At 50.8% G+C, this 21,203-nt stretch overlaps 1 protein-coding gene across 5 annotated transcripts; it reads right to left on the minus strand.

Moving 5' to 3' along the window:
* Positions 1-96: 96 nt before the first annotated feature.
* On the minus strand, positions 97-15,229 carry RTKN (rhotekin). Of its 5 annotated transcripts, XM_061155769.1 has the most exons (13): positions 13,099-13,251; positions 12,315-12,741; positions 6,525-6,724; positions 4,740-4,801; positions 4,589-4,642; positions 4,374-4,491; positions 3,954-4,163; positions 3,119-3,213; positions 2,911-3,017; positions 2,559-2,687; positions 1,700-1,868; positions 1,376-1,480; positions 97-798 (listed from the first exon to the last, which is right to left on the minus strand). In XM_061155769.1, exons 2-13 carry the CDS (start codon positions 12,384-12,386, stop codon positions 464-466), a joined length of 1,656 nt encoding a protein of 551 aa, XP_061011752.1. In that variant the 5' UTR covers positions 12,387-12,741; positions 13,099-13,251; the 3' UTR covers positions 97-463. The 5 variants fall into 5 exon arrangements, with proteins under 5 accessions (XP_061011752.1, XP_061011754.1, XP_061011753.1 ...); XM_061155771.1 differs by lacking the exons at positions 12,315-12,741; positions 13,099-13,251 and adding an exon at positions 15,083-15,229; XM_061155770.1 differs by lacking the exons at positions 12,315-12,741; positions 13,099-13,251 and adding an exon at positions 14,365-14,672 and having other exon boundaries at positions 97-532.
* Positions 15,230-21,203: the final 5,974 nt, after the last annotated feature.

Consider the following 21,203-nt stretch of genomic DNA (forward strand, 5'->3'; position numbering starts at 1 on the left):
TGGTCATACTTCACAACTAGTGAACTAAGCTCCAAGGATGAGGGGCTGTGGCGGGTCCTGACCAAGTCAAGAGGCAATCTGTCCTCAACAACCAGGTGAAGGGTGATGTTAAATAACTTTAATGGTCAATGTAAAAGTCACAAGGGAGGTGTGTTCCCTCCCAGGGCTCTTCAGTGCCATTCTCTAAGCTGGTTAATGCAGGGAGGTAGGGCAGGGTTGGTTCCAGTTTTCTCCCAGGAAGGGTTTAGGGGGTCCCAGCCAGCCCTGGGAATGAGTCCCTCAGCACCGTGGCAACCACAGCTTAAAGGGGCTTCTGCTACCCCTTCTCAGCCTGCCCCGACTCCAGCAAAGGAAGGGGAGGCCAAGCTGGTCAACCTGCCAGAAACAGTGCTGAATCCAGAGCCCAGCTGCACACAGATCTTCTCCTCTTCTGGCCAGATCCTGTTGCCAGCACCTTTTTCTCTCACACTGGTGACTGGAGCCAAGTGTGGGGTGGGCCTTTGCTGCAGAGGCCTCTGGACCGTGGGGATCGCTGCAGGGGGAGAGGGGCAACCAAGCGAGAAGCCCCAGGGGAGTGGTCTGGGGGGACAGCATCCAGAGAGAATGTTCGGGGTCTCCCCCAGGGCAAGGAATGGATCCGGGCTGGAGCTGGGGCCACTGAAGCAGGTGAGCAGGGGCCAGGCAAGGCAGGCTGGTCTGTAAACATTGCTAGCCAGGGTGGGGGCGTCTCCAGCCTCGCACCCTCCCGCTGGGCCAGGATGTCTGTCACCGCTGCGATGTCATCCAGCGGCTCAATAGCTGTGGCATCAGGAAGGGATTGAGGGGAGGGGAGTCAGAGCTTGGGCCTCAGAGCTACTCAGCCCTGAGCATCACCTGTCATTGTAAGAGGAGGAAAGCAGAGCCCGGATCCCAGCTGAGACTGCATTATCCTGCAGGAGGAGCCCCTCACATGGGCCCCCAGGAGCCACAGGTTCTGATAAGACTGTGGCACATGGGGGGAGCGGGTGGACAGGGAGAGGGGAGGAGGCAGAAGTAGGTGAAGAAACCAAGAAGGAGGAGGAAAATTAAAGCATTGCCAGGCAAGTGAAGGGTCAGAGGAAGAGACAGGAATCCACATGCAGAAAGGGAAACAGGAAAGAAAAAATTAGGAAAACAAATCCATGAAATGAGCCTGGTTCTACAGAGTCTTGTTTGAACTTTGGTGGAGGTGACTTTAAGAAGAGTTGGAGAAGGGAAAGGAATCCTGGGTGGGACTTGGGTCCCGAGAGCTCTGCCTTCGCCCACAGTGTGCTTTCTCTGTGTCTCCATTATCTGGGTTCCCTTGAAGCCCCCAGTGCAACTTCCCGTGAGGATCCCACAGTGCACTTCCACTCACCCATTTCATGGTACAAGGACCCCTGCTTGGCCAGCACTTGGGGTGGTTTCCGAGGAGCAGGTGTTTCAATTTTCATTATTTCATCACAGCACTGCTTCCACTGACCTGAGGGGAGAGCATTGAGGGGGTGAGCTGCCTTCTCCCCTGCTACATTCCCTTCCACACATTCTTGAAATATGCTCATTTCGAGAAGTATTGTATTATTATAAGAATTAGTATAATAATTTAATATTGTATTAATTATATAATTTTTAATTATAAGAATTATCCAATAATTTTATTTTGGTAAAAATAGCAAGCCCCGATCCAGACCCCTCCTCTTACTCATGTCAAAGAAAAGCTGCCACAGAGCCTCCATCCAGCTCTGCAGGGCTCCCCGACTCTCCGCCTGAAGAGTGTGTATCACCTCTTCCTCCCCATCCTGGTTCCTGATGCTCAGGGTGAAGGGCCCGCCGGCTGCCTGGTCCAGCTCCCCTGCCCGGACTTGAGTGTCCTGTAGGAGAAATCCAAGATCTGCTTCCACCTTCACCGTGGTCACAGGAGTTAGCAGTGACATCAGGCAGGCTTGGTCATCCCTACTCTTAGAAGGCAGAGCTGGTGGAGCTTTCACCAAGCCCTCTCATTTGCCTCCTACTGACCAGCATGGAAAGAAATGGCAAGAAAGGACTGGAATGAGACAAGTCATCCTTAGTCAGGAAAAGGAGCAGATGGAGACAGGAAAGGAGGGATAGAGCAAGACAGGGAAGGTGAGGCAGGCAGGAACAGGGACACAAAGGCCCCTCAATTTATAAAAGTCGGCAGGAATGCCAGCACAAGGGCTAGGAAACAAAGAAGGTCCTGGGACTTGGGCTGGGAGAGAAAACCAGGAAAGGGTAAAGGAGATGCAGACTGGAAGCTGAAGGAATATGGGAGGAGGGTGAAGAGTCCTAGACTGGCAATAGAACCCTCTCTGACACTCAGCAGGGGCTGAGGCTGCTGAGTAGAAGGGACAGTCGTTTTCAGTGATGCTGGTGGGGAGAACAAGGTCCCTCGGCTTCCCTGGCCCTGAAGCTGGGTGTGGTGCTGTTGGGGGCAGGAAGCTAGCTTTGATCTCTCTGAGGTCTCTGTGCCCACCCTCCTGGGGCCTGGTGGAGAGGTTCCCGAACCCTGGCACATGATGGCCTCACCACCAGAGACTCGTCACCTTGTTGATTGCGATAGTAAACAGCGGCTCGGCCCCAGGGGCTGTGTCCTCAGGTTGCCGGTAACAGAAGAGGTTTGTGCCTTTCAGGACTCCGTGAACTTGTACCCAGTCCCGCGGCTCCCCAGCTTGCTGCATAAATGACCCAAGGTTTCCTGGGGGAGTCACACCCCCAGCACCCTTCTTCCCAGCCCCCCCCAGAAAAACGACCCCTGTCTGCCCACCCTCCTATCTTACCCTCCTTTCATCCTACCACGCCCCTCCTTCCTCCTTCCTCAACAGTTCTTTGATTCCTAGGTGATCTGGCTCTCCTGTGTCTTCTCCCACTTCCCTTCCACTCCTCAGGGCCCCTCACCTGCACCCTGAGGGTACCACTTGCAGTAGGCTGAGTCATGCAGAGAGGCTGAGCCACCAGGCGGCAACACATGCTGCCATAAAGGGGCAGCCAGGCAGGGTTCTCCTCTGGGGGGAGAAGTGCAGGGTGAGGGTGGGCAATGTGAAGGGGACCCTCTGACAGCCCCTCTTCTCACCATCCAGCATCCCGCACATACACACATACTCACCAGGAGTGGCGAGGGTGAGGTCATGTGTGCGGAACCCGTCTTGCACAGCTGCTAGGGTGAGCGTGGTATGAGCCAAGAGGTGGTAACGAGGACCACTGCAGGACAGAGAAGTGGGCAGCAGCCAAGTGAGGGGCATGCTGCGTGGCAAGAGCGATAACAGCTGAGCAGGGCTGCCCCACCATTTAGGCTGCCCCACAGAAAACTAGCTTGCCTCCCCCCACAGGGGTTGAAACAAACATTTACTGTACTCCCGCTAAGTGCTGGGGCCTGTGCTTTAAATATGTTATCCCACTGTATTCCCACAACAGCCCTGTGAGGTTGGTGGCATTCTTTAGTTAATAGACAAAGCAGCTGGAGGCTTAAAGAGGTTAAGAAGTCTGCCCCAAAATAAAACGGAGATGGTAGAACTTGAATTTGAATCTGCATCTGTCTCCAAAATAAGCAATCTGTTCATTACCTGCAAGGTTCTCAAACTGCTCCTCAGAGACCCAGTGAGTCTAACAGGTGCCTCCAGGTGCCTGTAGGCAACACCACAGAACCTGGGCTATTCTGATGTAGCCAGGGGCACTCTGTTATCTCCACATAAGGTGTATCCGTTGCTGCAAAAGCAGTGAAGACCCCAGAACCTAGCTCTTCCTGCATTCCTGTTGGTCTTCTCAGTTGGCTGTTTGAAGTACCTGAGGTATGGGCCAGAGTGCCTCCCAGTATGTGACCACTGCTCATTCATATCTGTCTGCATGTCCTGGCATCCATGGAAAATAGGCTGTGCATGCTCAACACAACTCAGAGATTGCCGGTGGCCAGCTGAGGGCCGGACAGGACGATAGGTGCTTACCCCACAGCCGGGGTGGGAAGCAAGATGGGACTGCTGCCTGAGCCCCCAGCAGTCTCCAGCGATGCTCGGACACGCCTCCCAGAGGAGCGGCCCAGGGAGCTGCTGAGTTTGGTGGCAAGCCTCTTGGGGGCTCCAGCCAGGGCCCCCTCCTCTTCCACACAGGCCCCGTACAGCTCCAGCCGCAGTTCAAAGTCTGGCCCTGCCTCGGCACTGTAGGAATACGGGAGGAAGCGAGGAGAGGAGGATAGTCTGGGCCAGTCCAGGGAGCGGCGCTGGGGTTAGGATGGATGTCGTGCAAGTACAAGACAGCTCCACAGGGAAGGCCCAGCTCCCTCCCTCCTTCTCTTCCTCCCCTCCTCTATAGCTACATGATTAGAGCCTAGTAGAGAAAGCGGGGAGCCACAGGGATGAGGTACCCACAAGAGCACGTTGTTCTGAAAGGAGATGTCTGTGAGGGTCCTGTCCACCAGGATCATCTCTGTGTCCTGAATGTGTTCCCCTATCTGCAGCAGCAGGAACACAGCCCAGCGGTGCAGGTCTGGGGGCCGAGAGCAAAACTGGTAATGATGTGCCCCAAGGGGACCTCCAATCTCAGGGCCACTCCCTTAAGTCTGTCCCACGTGTGTGGAACTCACCGCCTTTGTTCTTGAAATATTCTGTGTCCTTCCACATGAGTGGAATCCGGAGATCTAAGGGGCAGAGGGATAGGAATAGATGTCAAGACAGGACAGGAGATCTTATCACTGGGCGAAGAATGCCAGCAGCTGGGGTAGTTGTGTTTCTTACCAGAAATGCAGATCTGGCCACGGCAGGGGGAGCGCTCAGTGTGTGGCCCACTGTCCGAAGGCCTGTGGGCAAATCACAACATCCTAGCCTGGCCTCTTGACACTGTTCCCCCTGGCTCTGGTTCCCAAAGGCTCTAGGAACCCCCTGGCCCGGGGCTCAGCTGCCAGGTCCCAGCCAGGCTGACATTGGCAGAGCTGAAGGACTGTTAGGGAGAGTTGTCCATTGAACCCAGGAGGTTGCTGGGCTTGGGAATACTCGAGGCACTTAGCTCACACACGCAGTACAAACTCAGGCCACCCCCAACAAGCACCCCTCCTGACCACCTCCCTAGACTCCTGCCAGGAAGAAGTGGGGCTTGAGGAGACAGGTGCCCACAGAGAGACCCCCTGTCAAGGGTTCTGCTCAGGCTTGGAGGAGTTCGAAGGCTGTCTTTTTAACAACAAAAGAGGCTGCTTATCTCTACCATCTCATCGCTTCAATAAAGGAGGGTACTCGGTCAGTCAGAAAGTCAAGAACCCAAGTAGGGGACATTTGTGTCCCATTTATCACAAATCTCTCTCCATCTCCACCCCCCTCCCCAGCTTTGATTTCTCCTCTACCCTTCTGGCTAGATCGGCTGAACCTTCCCAGTGCCCCAAGTTGCCCAGTCCCTCCACTGCAGGAGGGACATCCAGCCTTCCTCCCCTCCCTGCCTATCATTAGAACTCACTGAGCATGTGTCCCTCTCCTAAGGTGGGCCAGCTTATCCAGACTAATTTACAATTCATCATAATGAAATTAGTGACTTGGAACAGCCTTAAACTAAATGATGTGGCACTGATAGCAATGTGTTCAGCTGCCAGGGACTTAGGGTGTGCCACAGATCACACTGTATGGGATGTGTGGGGACTTGGGCAAGGCAGAGCTTGTCAATGGCCACCTCTTAAAGAGACAGCAGACTCACAGTAGAAGCTGTCCCTGCCTGCTTGCTCTTCTTTAACTTTATGCAGCAGAGCCGTTGAGGGGTTCCTGCCTTCCCCTGGTGTCTTCATGGGTGAACTCTAGAGGCCTCCTGGCAACCTCTCCTTGTATGTGAGCTGGAATGGACACTATGCCTGTGAGGGGCCTGGACCTTCTCCCCACTCAGCCTTGTGGGGCCAAATAGGTTACTTTGCCAGAAGCCAATTTTCCAAGTGATCAATTTACCAAAAAATGGTCAGTTCTCAGAATGATCAATTTGCCAAATATTTTCTCCCACATTTTAGTTTTACCAGAGCATCACCTCAACCATCTCACTACAGTTTTGTCACATTGAGTCCTTTTAGTACACAGTCTAATTATATGAATGGGTAAGCTTTTACTTATATTTTTTTAATTATTATTTCTCCCAATTTCTGCCTCAAATGAGGCAAACCCCAGGTACAATTAGCAAGTGTCTGTTACAGTAAATGACTAATTGGTCATTTATCAAATTGACCATTTGGTGAACTGGCTTTGAGAAAATTAGCTTTGCAGAAGCTAGACAAACAGGCTCATCAGGTCACAGGCACGGCTTAGCAAATTAGCACTTCTGCATTACTATCCTGACTGCCGGCCTTTCACCAGACAAACTGGCTTTACTGGGCCCTAGCAATTCACTAGTGCGCCTCTAGGCAGCACACTGTGGTGATAAAACATCAAGGTGTCTTCTAGGTCCCTGGGCAGTCTTCATCAGGAAGTCGTCTTTGTGGTGCTCCACACTCCATGCTCCATACATATCTCCAGCACACCACTATCCCCATAAAGCCTCGCCTCCCCCTTGCTTACCGCCGGCCTGTTTTCTTCAGCACCTGTGCCTCCTTGCGCCGCTGCAGCTCGCCCATGTAGTTGAGGATGCGACTGTTACACACCAGCAGGCTCTTGGTGGCCTCCAGAGCCTGCTCTCGCTGGGAGCAGGCCGCCAGCAGCTTGCAGGCCCCTTCCCTCATCCGGATCTCATGGTCTAACTTTCTTTGCAACTCTGTGTCCTAGCCAGAGTGGGGACAAGGAAGAGAAGGAAATGTCAATCGGGGGACAGACTGATGCACCCTTCAGTCCCTAAGGGGGCTGTGGTCAACAAGAAACTGATGAACATAGGTTTCAGGCAACTAAAGGGCAGGGACTGAGTCTCAACTTCAACTGCCCAGGAATAACCAGAGAAGCTTTGTAAAAATACAGATGCCCTTCAAGAGTATAAATTTTTCAGCCTCTTTGGAGCACAATTTGGAAAAACCTATAAAAACTACAAATTCACATCCTTTTATCCAGCTATGCATCAGCTAGGATTTTACCCTACAGATATAGTGACACTAGTGGGCAGAGCCATATTCATTGCACATCAATTTAAAACACCAAGATTAAAAGTCCTTCAATAGGGCATTGGTTAAATAAGTTATAGTACATCTATACCACAGAATATGGAATATTGCAGACAATAAGGTAGGCATGTATGCAAAAATGAAACAATATTCAAAATATATGAAATGAGAAGAGAAAGCAGAACAGTATTACAGCATGCTCCTATTTGGGCACAATATTTATATATGCATATCCATATCCATGCTGCTGCTAAGTCACTTCAGTCGTGTCCGACTGTGTGTGACACCATAGACGGCAGCCCACCAGGCTCCCCCGTCCCTGGGATTCTCCAGGCGAGAATAGTGGAGTGGGTTGCCATTTCCTTCTCCAATGCGTGAAAGTGAAAAGTGAAAGTGAAGTCACTCAGTTGTGTCCAACTCTTCGTGACCCCATGGACCACAGCCTACCAGGCTCCTCCATCCATGGGATTTTCCAGGCAAGAGTACTGGAGTGGGGTGCCATTGCCTTCTCCAATCCATATCCATAGATACACATAAAATAGTGGCTGTGGGGCTGTGAGCCAGGAATGGAAAGTCAATTTATGATACTTTATAAATATGCTTCTTTACTACCATACTATTGGAAATTGTGTTACCTTTTTAAAAAATTAAATCTTCTGATTAAAAAAAAAAAAGCCACCAGGCTCCACCTCACATTAGCAGAATAAGAATCTCTCAGGAAGTGGGGCATGTGTGTTTTTTGGAAAGTCCCCCAAGTGACCTTGAGGTGCAGCCCAGGCTGAGAACCACCACCTAAAGGGAATGGCCACAGATAGTAAAGGCCATCCTGGGTTACCCCCAAAGACTCAAGTGATGAGAGAGGACATCTAGTTGGCAAGGGGTCAGTGGAGAAGCATACTCCCTACAGTGTTCACCCAGGATGTACAGAATGCAGTACACACCCCACATTTTGGAACCTGCCACCTGCTGGCTTTCTGAATATGGGAGGTGAAGACAGAGACATGAAGGCAGGTGAAACAGAAGGTCAAGAGCGAGTTGCTGAGCAGGCACTTAGCAAATGCCCAACATATGTTATACTTGGAAGGAGGTGGGGGCGGGGAGGAAGGAGTGTGTACTTATTTTAATGATGCTATCTCAGCCCCAGTAACATTCACCCAATAATAACACTAGAGCATCCCTGTGCTGTCAAAGGCTTCACATTTGAAATCCAGCTGGGAGGTGAGAGATGCAGACAGTAATGGCTGCTCTCTAAGTGCCAGGTCATGGCACAAATGCACTGTCAGGAAACAGACCCTATTTGTTTCTGGCTGAGGTGATGGGGAAAGCTTCAGAGCGCAAGTGGAAGACTAATCCTATCACAGTGTATACAAACCAGAAGCAAGCCAAGTGGAGTCATAGGGTTGGAAGAGGAGGGTGAATGTGACTGCCCGACATCCAAACCCGTCTTCTCCCTCACACCAGCTCTCTTTCACACTCTGTGCCCTTACCTCTGTACCTGATGGCTCCAGCCTTCAAGTCTCCAAGACCTGAGCACCCTAAATTGCTGCTTCCAGGAATTGCCTTGTCCGACCTACCTGTTGATTCTTCCTTCCCTACTTGGGCTAGGCCAGACTCTCATCACCTCTCACCTCATCTCATCGCCCTCACTATCCACGTTTCCCTTCCTGCCTATTTATAAAAACAGGCCAATGTGTGCAATGCCACCTCCACCAGAAAGCCCTCTCAGACTACACAGTTGGCTCCACCTCCACATGCCTGCCTGCACCAGGGTCCCACCTCTGCTTGCCCACCCCTATCTCATTCTGCATCCAGCTTCTACCACAAATGCCCCAAACAAGTGAGGGGGGTAAGGGCTGAGCAACATCCTCAGACCCCCTCCTGACTTGCCTTTTGGTCCCAGCCCCAGCACTCACAGATTCTTCCCTAACCCCGTCCATTGCACACGCAGCACGATGCAGGCAGTGTGGCTGGTCCTCTGGGGAACCTCCCCGCCAGGTACCTGGGGAGCTGCCCCGCCTGCAGTGAGCGCCGATGACATCAGCTCCCAGCTCTCTCGAGAGTGAGCCACAGGCAGCCCCTTGTTCCCTCGGTGTGCCTGGGCCCATTAGGCTCCAGCGGCAGCGTTAACCAGAGACCGAGTGGCAGAGGGACGGTACCTCCAAGAGCACTGCCCTCACCCTGGAAAGGGCTCCAGGCTCTAGAGCTGCTGGAGACCAGGAGACCCCTCCACGTTACAATTGCTCTCCAAGGTGACTCCTGGCCTCCACGTTACAATTGCTCTCCACGGTGACTCCTGGCCTGGGAGCTTGCAGGAGGGAGGATGGTATATACACTGGAATACATTGGTATAATGGGCTACAGACAAGTCATGGTATCCAGCCCAGATGAGCTGGCCTAGGGGCCCAGACACCCTGTCTACCACTGCCCCCTCAACCCTCTGGTCTGAATCCACCCTCCCACGCCCCACAGTGGAGAATGCCCTAAAAGCCTCCCATCCGTTGGGCAGACCATCTTGGGAATCCTGACACAGGATCTGGATCCCAGACCTTCACCCCCTCTCCCTACCTCAGGGATAGCTCCATGTCCCCTCCCTCCCCCCCCCCCCCCCATATGCCCTCTCTTCCCAAGCCAGCAGTACTTTCACCAGGCTCTCCTGGGAAAGAGTCCTCAGTTGGATGTCAGTGGGACTGGGTCAGGACCCAAGGGGCTGAAGAAGGATGAGTCATGGCCCAAAACCCCAGCACATACTAGGCCCTCTCTGGACATCCTTTCCAGTTCCTCCCACCCTCTTCTGTCTCTGACTTCCTGCTCTGCTTCTCATCACCTTATGATCCTTTTAGAAACTCCACCAGGGCTAAATTCAAATCCTGGCTTAGGAACTTAACTAGCTGAGAGAACTTAACCTCTGGGGGTGGGGGTAGGGGTAGGGGGTGGGAGTTGGGTATTCCACCTGCTCCATAGCACTGTTTGAAGATTAAATAGGAAAATCTAACTTCTACCTGGGCCCAGCATTCCCACCTCCTCCTTACTTGCACCTTAAGTTGCCTTCTCCAGAAAAATCTTCTTGAATTTACACTTTCACAACTATTCCTCTTGCTAATCCCTGAAACATCAATGAGTTGGGGGTTGGAGAACTGCTGAGCCTCCCAGGGAAAGAACACAGCACCCTCAACCAACCAATGGATGAATAAGAGATGATCAAATGGACATGGGTTTGGGTGAACTCTGGGAGTTGGTGATGGACAGGGAGGCCTGGCGTGCTGTGGTTCATGGGGCCGCAAAGAGTCAGACATGACTGAGTGACTGAACTGAAAGTGAAATCTAAGCCCCCTCTTCTGTTCCAGAACTTGGGCAGGGCTCCTATGAAGAACAATTACATGGAGGGGGAGGGATGAAGAATTTGAATACTTAAATACCTAGACCAGCCATGTCCAAAAGATCATTCCATCATCCTACAATGACGGAAATGCTCAATAGCTATGACCACATGGACCACATGAAATATGGCTAAAGTAATTAAGGAACTGAAAATTATTTTATTTAATTTTAATTAACTAAATTTTAAGTGTAAATAGACACATGTAACTAGTAACATGAACAGTGCAGAGGACTAGGGATGGCAAATAGATTTTATCTCATGTGCCAACACAAGACAATAGGTAGTGTCAGAGTCCCACTGGAAACCTTGGGCAACTTTCTGCATATTAGAAAAAGATGACCCTCACTAGGCAAATAACTTAGATAAAGGTGTTTCCTCCTCACACAGCCTGAAACTAGGCCAGGACTCTTGCCACTATGCAATGCCCTTGTGAAGGACACAATCTGCATAATTTATGCCAAGGTTGTGCTGAGAAAGATTGTGAGGCCATGCATGGATTTGTTGGTGAAGAGTGAATAACTGACTAGTAATGTCTATCATTATCTAGGGAGTGGGGACCAGCTTGAGGGTGCAAAAACTTGTGATAAATCCCCCTCTGAGCTAGACTCTACTGTCCGGCCTCTGACCCCCCTCAGCAGCAACCCTCTGCCTGGTCCAGGCAGTTACCGCCACAGCTTCTTCTACCTTTCCCACCTCTGTAAATGACCACACTCCCAGCTGCTTAGCCACATGCCTGAGAATCATCCTGGAGCCCTCTTTTGGCCTCAGCCTCACGTCCAACCCATCAACAAGCCCTGTCAGATCTCCCACCATCATTTCAAATCCACCTCTTTCTCCCTATCTTCACCATGAGCATTTAATCCTCACCATCAGGGTCATTCCCCAAAGGCTGTTAATGACCTCCTAGCTGGTGGTCACCCCCCACCCCCACCCCGACCCCTACCTAGCCTGTTCCTTTCAAACAGAACAGCTATCATTTTAAAACATTAGGTGAGTTGTCCCATATGCTTAAAACCCTCCATGGGCCAACATCACACTTATAGTAAAATCTAAATGACTTGTCATGGCCTTCAAAGCTCTGCATAATCTGGTCCCTGCCCACCAGCTTGACCCCAACCAGTATGTTTTAGCCACACTGGCTCTCTTTCTTCCCCAAACATATCATCATCATCCTCAATTAAGGTCCTTACTCTGCCCTCTGTCTGGAAAGCTCTTCCTCCCATCTTTACATATCTTTATCCTTCTGGCCACAGCTCAAAGAGTTCACAAAAGCCTTCCCTGACTCCTACATCTAATGCTGCCTCTCCTACCTAATGTTTATGATACCCCCCGTTTTTATCATAATTTCATTGTGAGATTATTTACGTGTTTGCATGTTTCTAGGTCCCCTAGAGTGGACCTTTCCTGTTTTGTTCACTGAGGTGTTCCAATATCTAGAAAGCATCTGGCATATAGTAGGTGCTCAATAAATGTGATTAAGAATAAATAAATGAATAAACAGCTCCTTGCTATCTTCAGGGCCACAGAATCCTTACATCCTGCCCTAGAATCCTCTTCCCCTTCTCTGGTAAGGCCATCTCCTTTCTGAAGATCACGTTCACAGTGTACTCTCTTCTTCCCACAACTAAAAGGAACCCTCAGCCCCAGAACCCACAACCACACAAACCCACAGAGCTTCCAGAAGTAAGGGTGAAGACCCTGTTGCCAACGCAATACTCTAACTCGCAGAACTGAACCTGGGTCCCCAAGTAGCACCCAAAGAAGGACACACAGAACCACCTAATCCCTCTCCCCCGCGGAGCAGGCCCAGCCGGGGAGAACAGCACAGAATCGGGGCTGGGATGCTGCGGAGGAGGCGCACTCCAGGGGTGGGGGCGTTACCTCCAGGCTGAGCGCCATCTGCCGGATGTAGAGCATATTCAGGTCCTCCAGGATGTGCAATCTGTCCTGCATCTCTGTGCCCCCTGGGCTCCCCTTCCCTTGCTGACCCCTCAGAGGGGTGGGGCAAGCCAGCCCCACGCTGCCCACAATTCCTCTCCCGCTGCTCTCCTCGTCTTGAAAGAGGTGGGCAGTTCTTGGTCAGAGGGCAGAGGCAGCCCCTGTCCCTCTCGTGCTCCAGTTAGACCCCTCTGGCTGCTGTGACAAAGTCTCCTTGCCTACCGCTGTTGCAGGGCCCTGATGGAGCCAGGCAAGGGAGGAAAGGAAAGCGAGGTGAGGATGCGCAGGGTACCCGGAGAGGAGGCCAGCTGCAGAAGGGGCTCTGGGCACAGAGTGTCCAGTCTTGCTTTGGTGGCAGCTGCTCTCCCAGCTGTGGAAGAAAAAGGCTCTTTCATTCCGACTCTGGCCCCTCCCCAGCCCCCGCCCACAACCCTGGCCTGGTGGACAGAGAATCTGTGTGCTGTAGGGTGTGAGGGGCAGGCACAGCTGGAAGGGGGCCGGGAAGGGACAGTTCATGCAGGTTCTGTGGAGCTGTGGGGATTGTCAGGAGATTGCTTTCTGAAAGGGTTCGGGCTTAGTTTGAGGAAGAAGAGGGATAGAGGTGGGGACTTGATTGCGTGAGCCTAGGAAGTGGGACAGAGGGGTCATTTTGCGGCCCAACCCCCAGGGCCACCTCGTCCAACTTGGGACCTTCATCCAGCCCGCCCCACCCTGGGTTCACAATTACCTTGCTTTTCCAGCAGAAGGGAGGAGAGGGAGGGAGAAAGGCAGGGGTGTGCCTGGCTGCACTGCCCCCGCTCCCCTCTGCGGGCCCCTTCCCTTCCAGACAGGAAACCAGCCCCGATTCCCAGCCAGCTGCAGCTTTGCCACCACCGCCCCCCCTCCACCCCAGGCCCACGGAGTCACACTCCGCTCCGGGGCCCAGCGGCTCCACTCCGGTTCCTCCGCGATGGCCCCCAAAAGGCCGGGCTTCTCCCGGGGGCGGCCCCAGCTCACAGGCCCCTCCTCCGGGTCCCTGGGCCTCGCCCCTCACTCCCCCACGCTGGCCCCACGCGGCGTTGCTTATGCGGGACTCGACAGAGGCCCTGTCTCCCAGGCCCACTAGCTTCTGAGTCAGAGAAGGCCTGGGAGTGTGGGACATGGGTGTGAAAGAGCCTTTGTTCTGGGCAGGCTGTGGGGTAAAGTGCAGAAGCCAGAACTGGAATCCGGGAGGAGTGAGGAAGGCCCCCTCACTTAACCCTTTCCAGGACCGGCAGCGAAGGAGAACTGACCTGGGGGACAGCCTTTGCTGTCGCCACGGGCCCTCTCAGTCCTAGCTCAGCCCCCGCATCTTTCAGCCCGCCCTGAGCCTCTTTAGGGAATTACAAGTCGGGCTCAGACCTGGGCAACGTGTAGAGTAGTGGGCCAGGGAGGGAACTGTAGAGGCTGGACTCTTCTTAGGCCACAGAAAAGGAGGCTGAAAGCGTGAGTGTGGGAAATAATCCCAAATCGTTAATCGGGAACCCCTCACTTCCGATTCCCCCAGCCACAGAGGAGCAGTTGCGGAGAGTTTCAGCGAAGGAGGCCGAGAAGTCAGGACTGACGATGGAGGCTGGCCCAGACGGTAGAGACGGGCTGTGGGATGCGGCTGGAGGCCAGGGAAGGAGCGGGCACCCCGGCCAGGAGTCTTGTTAGAGCCCGGCTAGTTGCACATCTCCAGGATGCCCAGAAGGGCTGCCGTAAGGCACATCTTAGGAATCGAGCCTAGGACTCCTTAAACTGAAGTTTTTCCAAGCGGAGGCAAATCATCCCATGGGCCAGAGACTGTCTGGGGTGACACGGCTGGATTAACGTGCAGACGGTCCGCGCCTGACTTTTTAAGTCAACAACCTCTGGTCTGTACCCGACCCACCGCGTCTCCGCCCCTCGGCGCGCGCGGGCGGGGCGGGAGGCCCGGGCGGCCCGAACTGCGGGAGCCGGGGGAGGGGAAGGCAGGGCTACGCGGGGCTCTCACCTCCGGCGGGTCGCTTAAGAGGCTGAGTCGGAAGCGGCCGCGTTTGAACTCCATCTCCAGGGCAGAGCCCCTGGCCACGGTGACCCGGCTCCGGTGGTTTCGGGAGAACATGCTGGCGGCCCCGCGCCTTTGCCTGCCCTCTGCACTCCCCGCGCCGCCCGCTCTGCCTCGTCCCGCAGGCTTCTTTCCCTGGCTGCCCTTCAGCTTGTCCGGCTGGGAATCTCCCGCAGCCGGATTCCCAAACTCCGCCTCCGGAGACGACACCTGGGCCGGGCAGGGCGCGGCACTCTCTCCCTCCACCCCCCCGCCCCCGCCAAAGGCCCGGGCGGCCGGGCCAGTCCCCGGCTGCAAGCAGGCCTACACCTCGAGAGCGCTGAGGGGGCTCGCCGCCGCTAGCGGAGGGGGTGCGGGCGCCACACCTGGGCGCGGGGCGGGCCTAGAGGAGCCCCGCCCCCAAGGCTGCGCCCCCTCGGCGAGCCGGACTACCTGCGCGCGGGAAACCCCGAGGCCCGGGGATCACCGCGAGTCTCACCGCCAGGCCCTGGGGCCGCGCCCAATCTCACCCCTGAGCAGCTCCTCAGGGTTTCAACTTCCTACGGCCCCAGATGTCCCTTCTTCGTCCGCCTCCCCACTTTAAGCTCCCCTCCGTCCCTCGTGGCCACAGTTCACCGAGCAGGGCTTAAGCACGTCTGATAACTCTGCTCTATTCGTTACTAACCGTGGATCCTTGACTGTCAGAGAACTTCTAGAGCTTCAGTCTTCTCACTTGTGCAGTGAGGATACAGTAATCACCGCACCCCTCAGGTCGCTATGAGGATTACACACGAGCATGAGTGCCTGGGACGAGACAAGCGCCCCCTAAGCGGAGCTATGAAAGAAAAGGGTAGGGTGCAGCACCTTTGTGCCCTTGGATGGGGCACCAGCGGCCTTCGGTTCCCTGGACCCAGACCTTGACTGCCTTAGAGGGTGAGGATATCTGTTACCTAAGATTGGCTCTCTGCTGCTTTGCTGGGTAGCTGAGACCGGGTTAGGATTCTCAGCTTCTGCAGAAAAAGGGGCCCCTCACCACCACCCTCAGCTCTGTAGGACAGAAGGAAATGGCAGAGGATTTGTTTGCTGACCATAGATGAGGAATTCCGGGGATTTAGGAATTTACTGGGGAGAACGAGAGAGAGAGAGAGAGAGAGAGAGAGAGAGAGAGAGAGAGAGAGAGAGAGAGAGAGAGAGAGATTGGTTCCTTCAAAGCTAGAGCCAGAGAAATACCAGAGAGAGAGAGAGAGAGAGAGAGAGAGAGAGAGATTGGTTCCTTCAAAGCTAGAGCCAGAGAAATACCAGAGAGAGAGAGAGAGAGAGAGAGAGAGAGAGAGAGAGAGAGAGATTGGTTCCTTCAAAGCTAGAGCCAGAGAAATACCAGAGCCGAGGTTAGAACTGCTGGGCTATGAAAAATTACTCAACATTTTTTTTAGAAAACCTGACTTAAATTTACTTTGGCAAAAGGGGAAATTTATGGCTTAAGGAATGATGATATCCAGGGTTCAGGCTTTAGTTGTGGTTTGACCCACAAGGATTCAGCACCTCGTGAGCACCCACAAGGATCCTGTCTTTCTCCTTCATCTGGATCTACTTTCCTCTCCAAGGGCTTCATTCTCCACAGTACTATAAAATGGTTGTCAAAAATTCTGGGTCTGTGTACTTTCAGACTTAAATGCAGCAGAAAAGAGAGCCTCTGTTTCTTTTCTTTTTTTTTTTTTTTAAGCCTCTGTTTCTTGAAGCTCCTGTGCATGTCTGGGATTCACTATGGGCCATTTCACATAGATTATCCATCTCAAACTGATTTTTATAGGCAGAGGGATGGCCAGACCTGAACCAATCGCTATGGCCAAATAGGATTCCATGTGCCAGTTGGCCAGGCCTAGGTTACTTCCCACTCCTGGAAACCAAATGGAACCCAATGAGCTGGAAGAAAGGGGAAGGAGACATGGCCTCTGAAAAACTATTACAGGCACTACCACCAGAAAGTGAAAGAATGGATGCTGGACCGGAGAAAACAACAAACATCTTTATTTGTTGTTTACAGAAGTTTACATGGAGAAGGGAGTTCTTCTGTCAGTAGGAAAGGCAGATCAAAAGATTTTGAAAAATCTGTGGCCTCTGAGATAAATCTCAAAGGAAGAGTGAGGGGGAAAGGAAGGCATTGTTTCTGAATTTCTTCAGATATCTATCATCACTCTTCTAAACTGTAAGCTCCCCAGGGAGGGACAGTCTGTCTTATCCACAACTTTATGCCCTGTGCCTGGCACATACGAAGTTCTCAATAAATCATTGGTTGAAGTAAATGAACAAATGAGATGCCCAAAGGAAACATACAGATTTGAGAGTGCTTGACTGGGATGAGCCATGCTGTGGGACTAAAATGGTTTGTTTCAAATGTTTAACTTTTAGCAGCAGAATGCTTTTTTCCCCAAATGAAATGTCACCTGAAATATATGAAATATGATCACAGCTGCTGTAATAGAAGCAGGGTCTGGAGCCCCAAATCTTGTCCTCTCCAGAGGCCCCCTCAGCTGCATGCAGGGACACACACACACACACACACACACACACACACACACACACACACACACACCTGTGGAACACAGGCTATACGGAAGGGTTTGAAAACCCCTAACAAGAGCTGGAGAAATGGAAAGCATTTGGAAGGGAAATAGAGCTCAATTCCTGCCTGAGAATTTGCACTTGACGTGACTTCAGATTTTGGGAAAGGAGTGACACGACCAGAGTTATATTTTAGGGATCATAGTCTGACATGCATTTGCATAAATCTGTTGGACGAGGTTGTGTCTGGGGTTTGGGAAGCCAGCTCACACTGTTCTCAACTGAAGATGGAGAGACAAGGGCCAAAATTTCTGAGGAGTTATTAATTTTTAATTAAATTCTTTTTTGAAAGTGCTCATTCAGTTTTTGAAACATTTCTTTTTCTACCACTTAAAAAATAATACAAAGTAAAAAATAAATGAACAAACCACACTTTCCCCATAATCACAGAAAAACACTGACACAGTTTGGTGCCATGGAATGCTGAAGCCTCATACTAGCTCATAAGAGAAAATTGCTGAATTTTCTGGAATTGTGCATTCCAGCTGTTAAATACAACTTTGTTGTCGCTCAGTTGTGTCTGACTCTTTCTGACCCCATGAACTGGGCTTCCCAGGCAGCACTGGTGATAAAGAACCCTCCTACCAAGGCAGGAGACTTAAGAGACTTCAATGCCTGGGTCAGGAAGATCCCCTGGAGAAGGGAATGGTAACCCACTCCAGTATTCTTGCCTGGAGAAGCCCATGGACAGAGGAGCCTGGCAGCCTATAGTCCGTGGGGTCACAAAGAGTCAGACATAACTGAAGCTACTTAGCACACAAGCACATGGACTGCAGCACGCCAGGCTTTCCTGTCCTTCACCATCTCCCAGAGTTTGCTCAGACTCATGTCTAATGAGTCGATAATGCCATCCAACCATCTCATCTGTTGCTGCCTTCTCTTCCTGCCCTCAATCTTTCCCAGAACCAGGGTCTTTTCCAATGAGTTGGCTCTTTGCATCACATGGCCAAAGAATTGGAGCTTCAGTTTCAGCATCAGTCCTTCCAATGAATATTCAGGGTTGATTTCCTTTAGGATTGACTGGTTTGGTCTCCTTGCAATCTAAGGGACTCTCATGAGTCTTCTCCAGCACCAAAATTTGAAAACATCAGTTATTCGGCACTCAGCCCTTTTTATGGTCCAGTTCTCACATCCATACATGACTCCTGGGAAAACCATAGCTTTGACTATACGGACCTTTGTCAGCAAAGTGATGTCTCTGCTTTTTAATGTACTATCTAGCTTTGTCATAGCTTTTCTTCCAAGGAGCAAGCCTCTTTTAATGTTGTGGCTTCAGTCACCATCTGCAATGATTTTTGGAGCCCAGGAAAATAAAATCTGTCACTGTTTCCACTCCCCTCCCCCCCCACCATCTATTTGCCATGAAGCAATGGGACCGGATGTCATGATCTTCATGTTTGTTTGTTTTTTTTTTGATCTTCATGTTTTGAATGTTGAGTTTTAAGCCAGTTAAATCACTCTCCTCTTTCACCTTCAAGAGGCTCTTTAATTCCTCTTCACTTTCTGCCATTAGGCTGGTATCATCTGCATATCTGAGGTTGTTGATATTTTCCCCCACAATCTTGATTCCAGCTTGTGAGTCATCCAGACTGATATTTCGTATGATGTACTCTGCATGTAAGTTAAATAAGCAGGGTAACAATATACAGCCTTGAAGTACTCCTTTCCCGATTAGGAACCAGTTTGTTTTTCCATGTCTGGTTCTAACTGTTGCTTCTTTTCCTGCATACAGGTTTCTCAGGAGACAGGTAAGGTGGTCTGGTATTCCCAGCTCTATAAGAATTTTCCATAGTTTGTTGTGGTCCACATAGTCAAAGGTTTTGGTGTAGTCAGTGAGGGAGAAGTAGATTTTTTTTTTTAACTCTCTTGTTTTTTCTATGATCCAACAGATGTTGGCAATTTCATCTCTGGTTTCTCTGCTTTTCTAAATCCAGCTTGTACATCTGCAAGTTCTTGGTTCATGTACTATTGAAGCCTAGCTTGAAGGATTTTGAGCATAATCTTCCTAGCATGTGAAATGAGCACAATTGTATGGTAATTTGAACATTCTTTAGCATTACCTTTCTTTGGGATTGGAATGAAAACTGACCTTTTTCAGTCCTACGCCCACTGCTGAGTTTTCCAAATTTGCTGGCATATTGAGTGCAGCACTTTAAAAGTATCATCTCTTAGGATTTGAAATAGCTCAACTGGAATTCCATCACGTCCACTGGCTTTGTACATAGTAATGCTTCCTAAGGCCCACTTGACTTCCCATTCCAGGATGTGTGGCTCTAGGTGAGTCACATCGTGGTTATCTGAGCCATTAAGACCTTTTTTTGTACAGTTCTGTGTATTCTTTCCACCTCTTCTTAATCTCTTCTGCTTCTGTTAGGTCCTAGCTGTTTCTGTTCTTTATTGTGTCCATCTTTGCATGAAATGTTCCCTTGATATCTCCAATTTTCTTGAAGAGATCTCTAGTCTTTCCCATTTTATTGTTTCCCTCTATTTCTTTGCATTTTTTACTTAAGAAGTCTTTCTTATCTCTCCTTGCTATTCTCTGGAACTCTGCATTCAGATGGGTATATCTTTCTCTATCTCCTTTGCCTTTTGCTTCTCTTCTTTCCTCAGCTATTTCTAAGGCCTCCTCATACAACCACTTTGCCATCTTGCATTTCTTTTTCTTGGGGATGGTTTTGGTCCCCATATCCTGTACAGTGTTACAAAACTCCATCCATAGTTCTTCAGACACTCTACCAGATCTAATTGCTTGAATCTATTTGTCACTTCTCCTGCCTAATAATAAGGGATTTGATTTAGATCATACCTCACTGACCTAGTGGCTTTCCCTATTTTGTTCAATTTAAGCCTAAATTTTGCAATAAGGAGCTGATGATCTGAGCCACAGTCAGCTCCAGGTCTTGTTTTTGCTGACTGTATCAAGCTTCTTCATCTTTGGCTGCAAAGAATATAATTGATTTGATTTCAGTATTTACCATCTGTTGATGTCCATGTGTAGAGTCATCTCTTGTTGGAAAAAAAGTGTTTGCTATGACCAGTGCATTCTCTTGCCAAAACTCTGTTAGCCTTTGCCCTGCTTCATTTTGTACTCCAAGGCCAAACTTGCCTGTTACTCCAGGTATCTCTTGACTTACTCTTTTGCATTCCAGTCCCCTATGATGAAAGGTTTTTTTTTTTTTTTTTTTGATGTTAGTTTTAGATCTTGTAGGTCTTCATAGAACCATTCAACTTCAGCTTCTTTGGCATTAGTGCCTGGGGCATAGGCTTGGATTACTATGACATTGAATGGTTTGCCTTGGAAATGAACGGAGATCATTCTGTTCTTTTTAAGACTGCACCCAAGTACTGCATTATGGACTCTTTTGTTGACCAGGAGGGCTACTCCATTTCTTCTATAAGATTCTTGCCCATAGTAGTAGATATAATGGTCATCTGAATTAAATTCACCCATTCTCATCCATTTTGGTTAGTTCACAGATTCCTAAAATGTCAGTGTTGACTCTTGCATCTCCTGCTTGACCATGTCCAATTTACCTTGATTTATGGACCTAACATTTCGGGTTCCTACGCAATATTGTTGTTTATAGCAATGAACTTTACTTTTACCACCAGACACATCCACAATTGAGTGACATTTCCACTTTAGGCCAGCCTCTTCATTTTTTATGGAACTATTTCTCCACTCTTCCCCAGTAGCATATTGGACACCTACCCACGGGGTGGGGGGGCGGTGCAGGGCTCATCTTCCAGTGTCATATATTTTGCCTTTTCATTGTGTTCATGCGGTTCTCAAGGCAAGAATACTGAAGTGGTTTGCCATTACTTTTCCAGTGGACCATATTTTGTCAGGCCCTGACTAGCAGGGACATGCCCTTCAGCCACTCCATGTAGCTGGAGGACATGCCCAGCACCCTGGTTGACCCACTGCTGGTCCTCATTGAGCATGTAAACCTTTGCCAGGGGCCAGGGCAAAGGTCCTACTGGAGTTGCCAGGAAGGGGGTCCAAGGAAGGCTGGAGCCAAGGTTGGAGGATGCCCAGGAGCATAGGGCTCCCCAGCCTCACTGCTGCTGCTAGGTGCCCTGGGGCTGATCTGCCACCTGCATGGCCCACTGCCAGCTGATCTCTGACCCCTGCCTTTCCTCTCTAGCTCCTTGTTGTTATTGCCCAGGCCTGTTGAGACCAG

This window comes from Dama dama, chromosome 11 (assembly GCF_033118175.1).
Source record: "Dama dama isolate Ldn47 chromosome 11, ASM3311817v1, whole genome shotgun sequence".
Lineage (NCBI taxonomy): Eukaryota > Metazoa > Chordata > Mammalia > Artiodactyla > Cervidae > Dama > Dama dama.

Coding starts and splice junctions, on each gene's coding strand:
- RTKN (XM_061155768.1), bottom strand. CDS start 14,475: ATGTTCTCCCGAAACCACCGGAGCCGGGTCACCGTGGCCAGGGGCTCT. Junction 4,643..4,739: donor TGGCCAGATCTGCATTTCTG/GTAAGAAACACA, acceptor TCTGCCCCTTAG/ATCTCCGGATTCCACTCATG. Junction 4,492..4,588: donor ATATTTCAAGAACAAAGGCG/GTGAGTTCCACA, acceptor CTCGGCCCCCAG/ACCTGCACCGCTGGGCTGTG.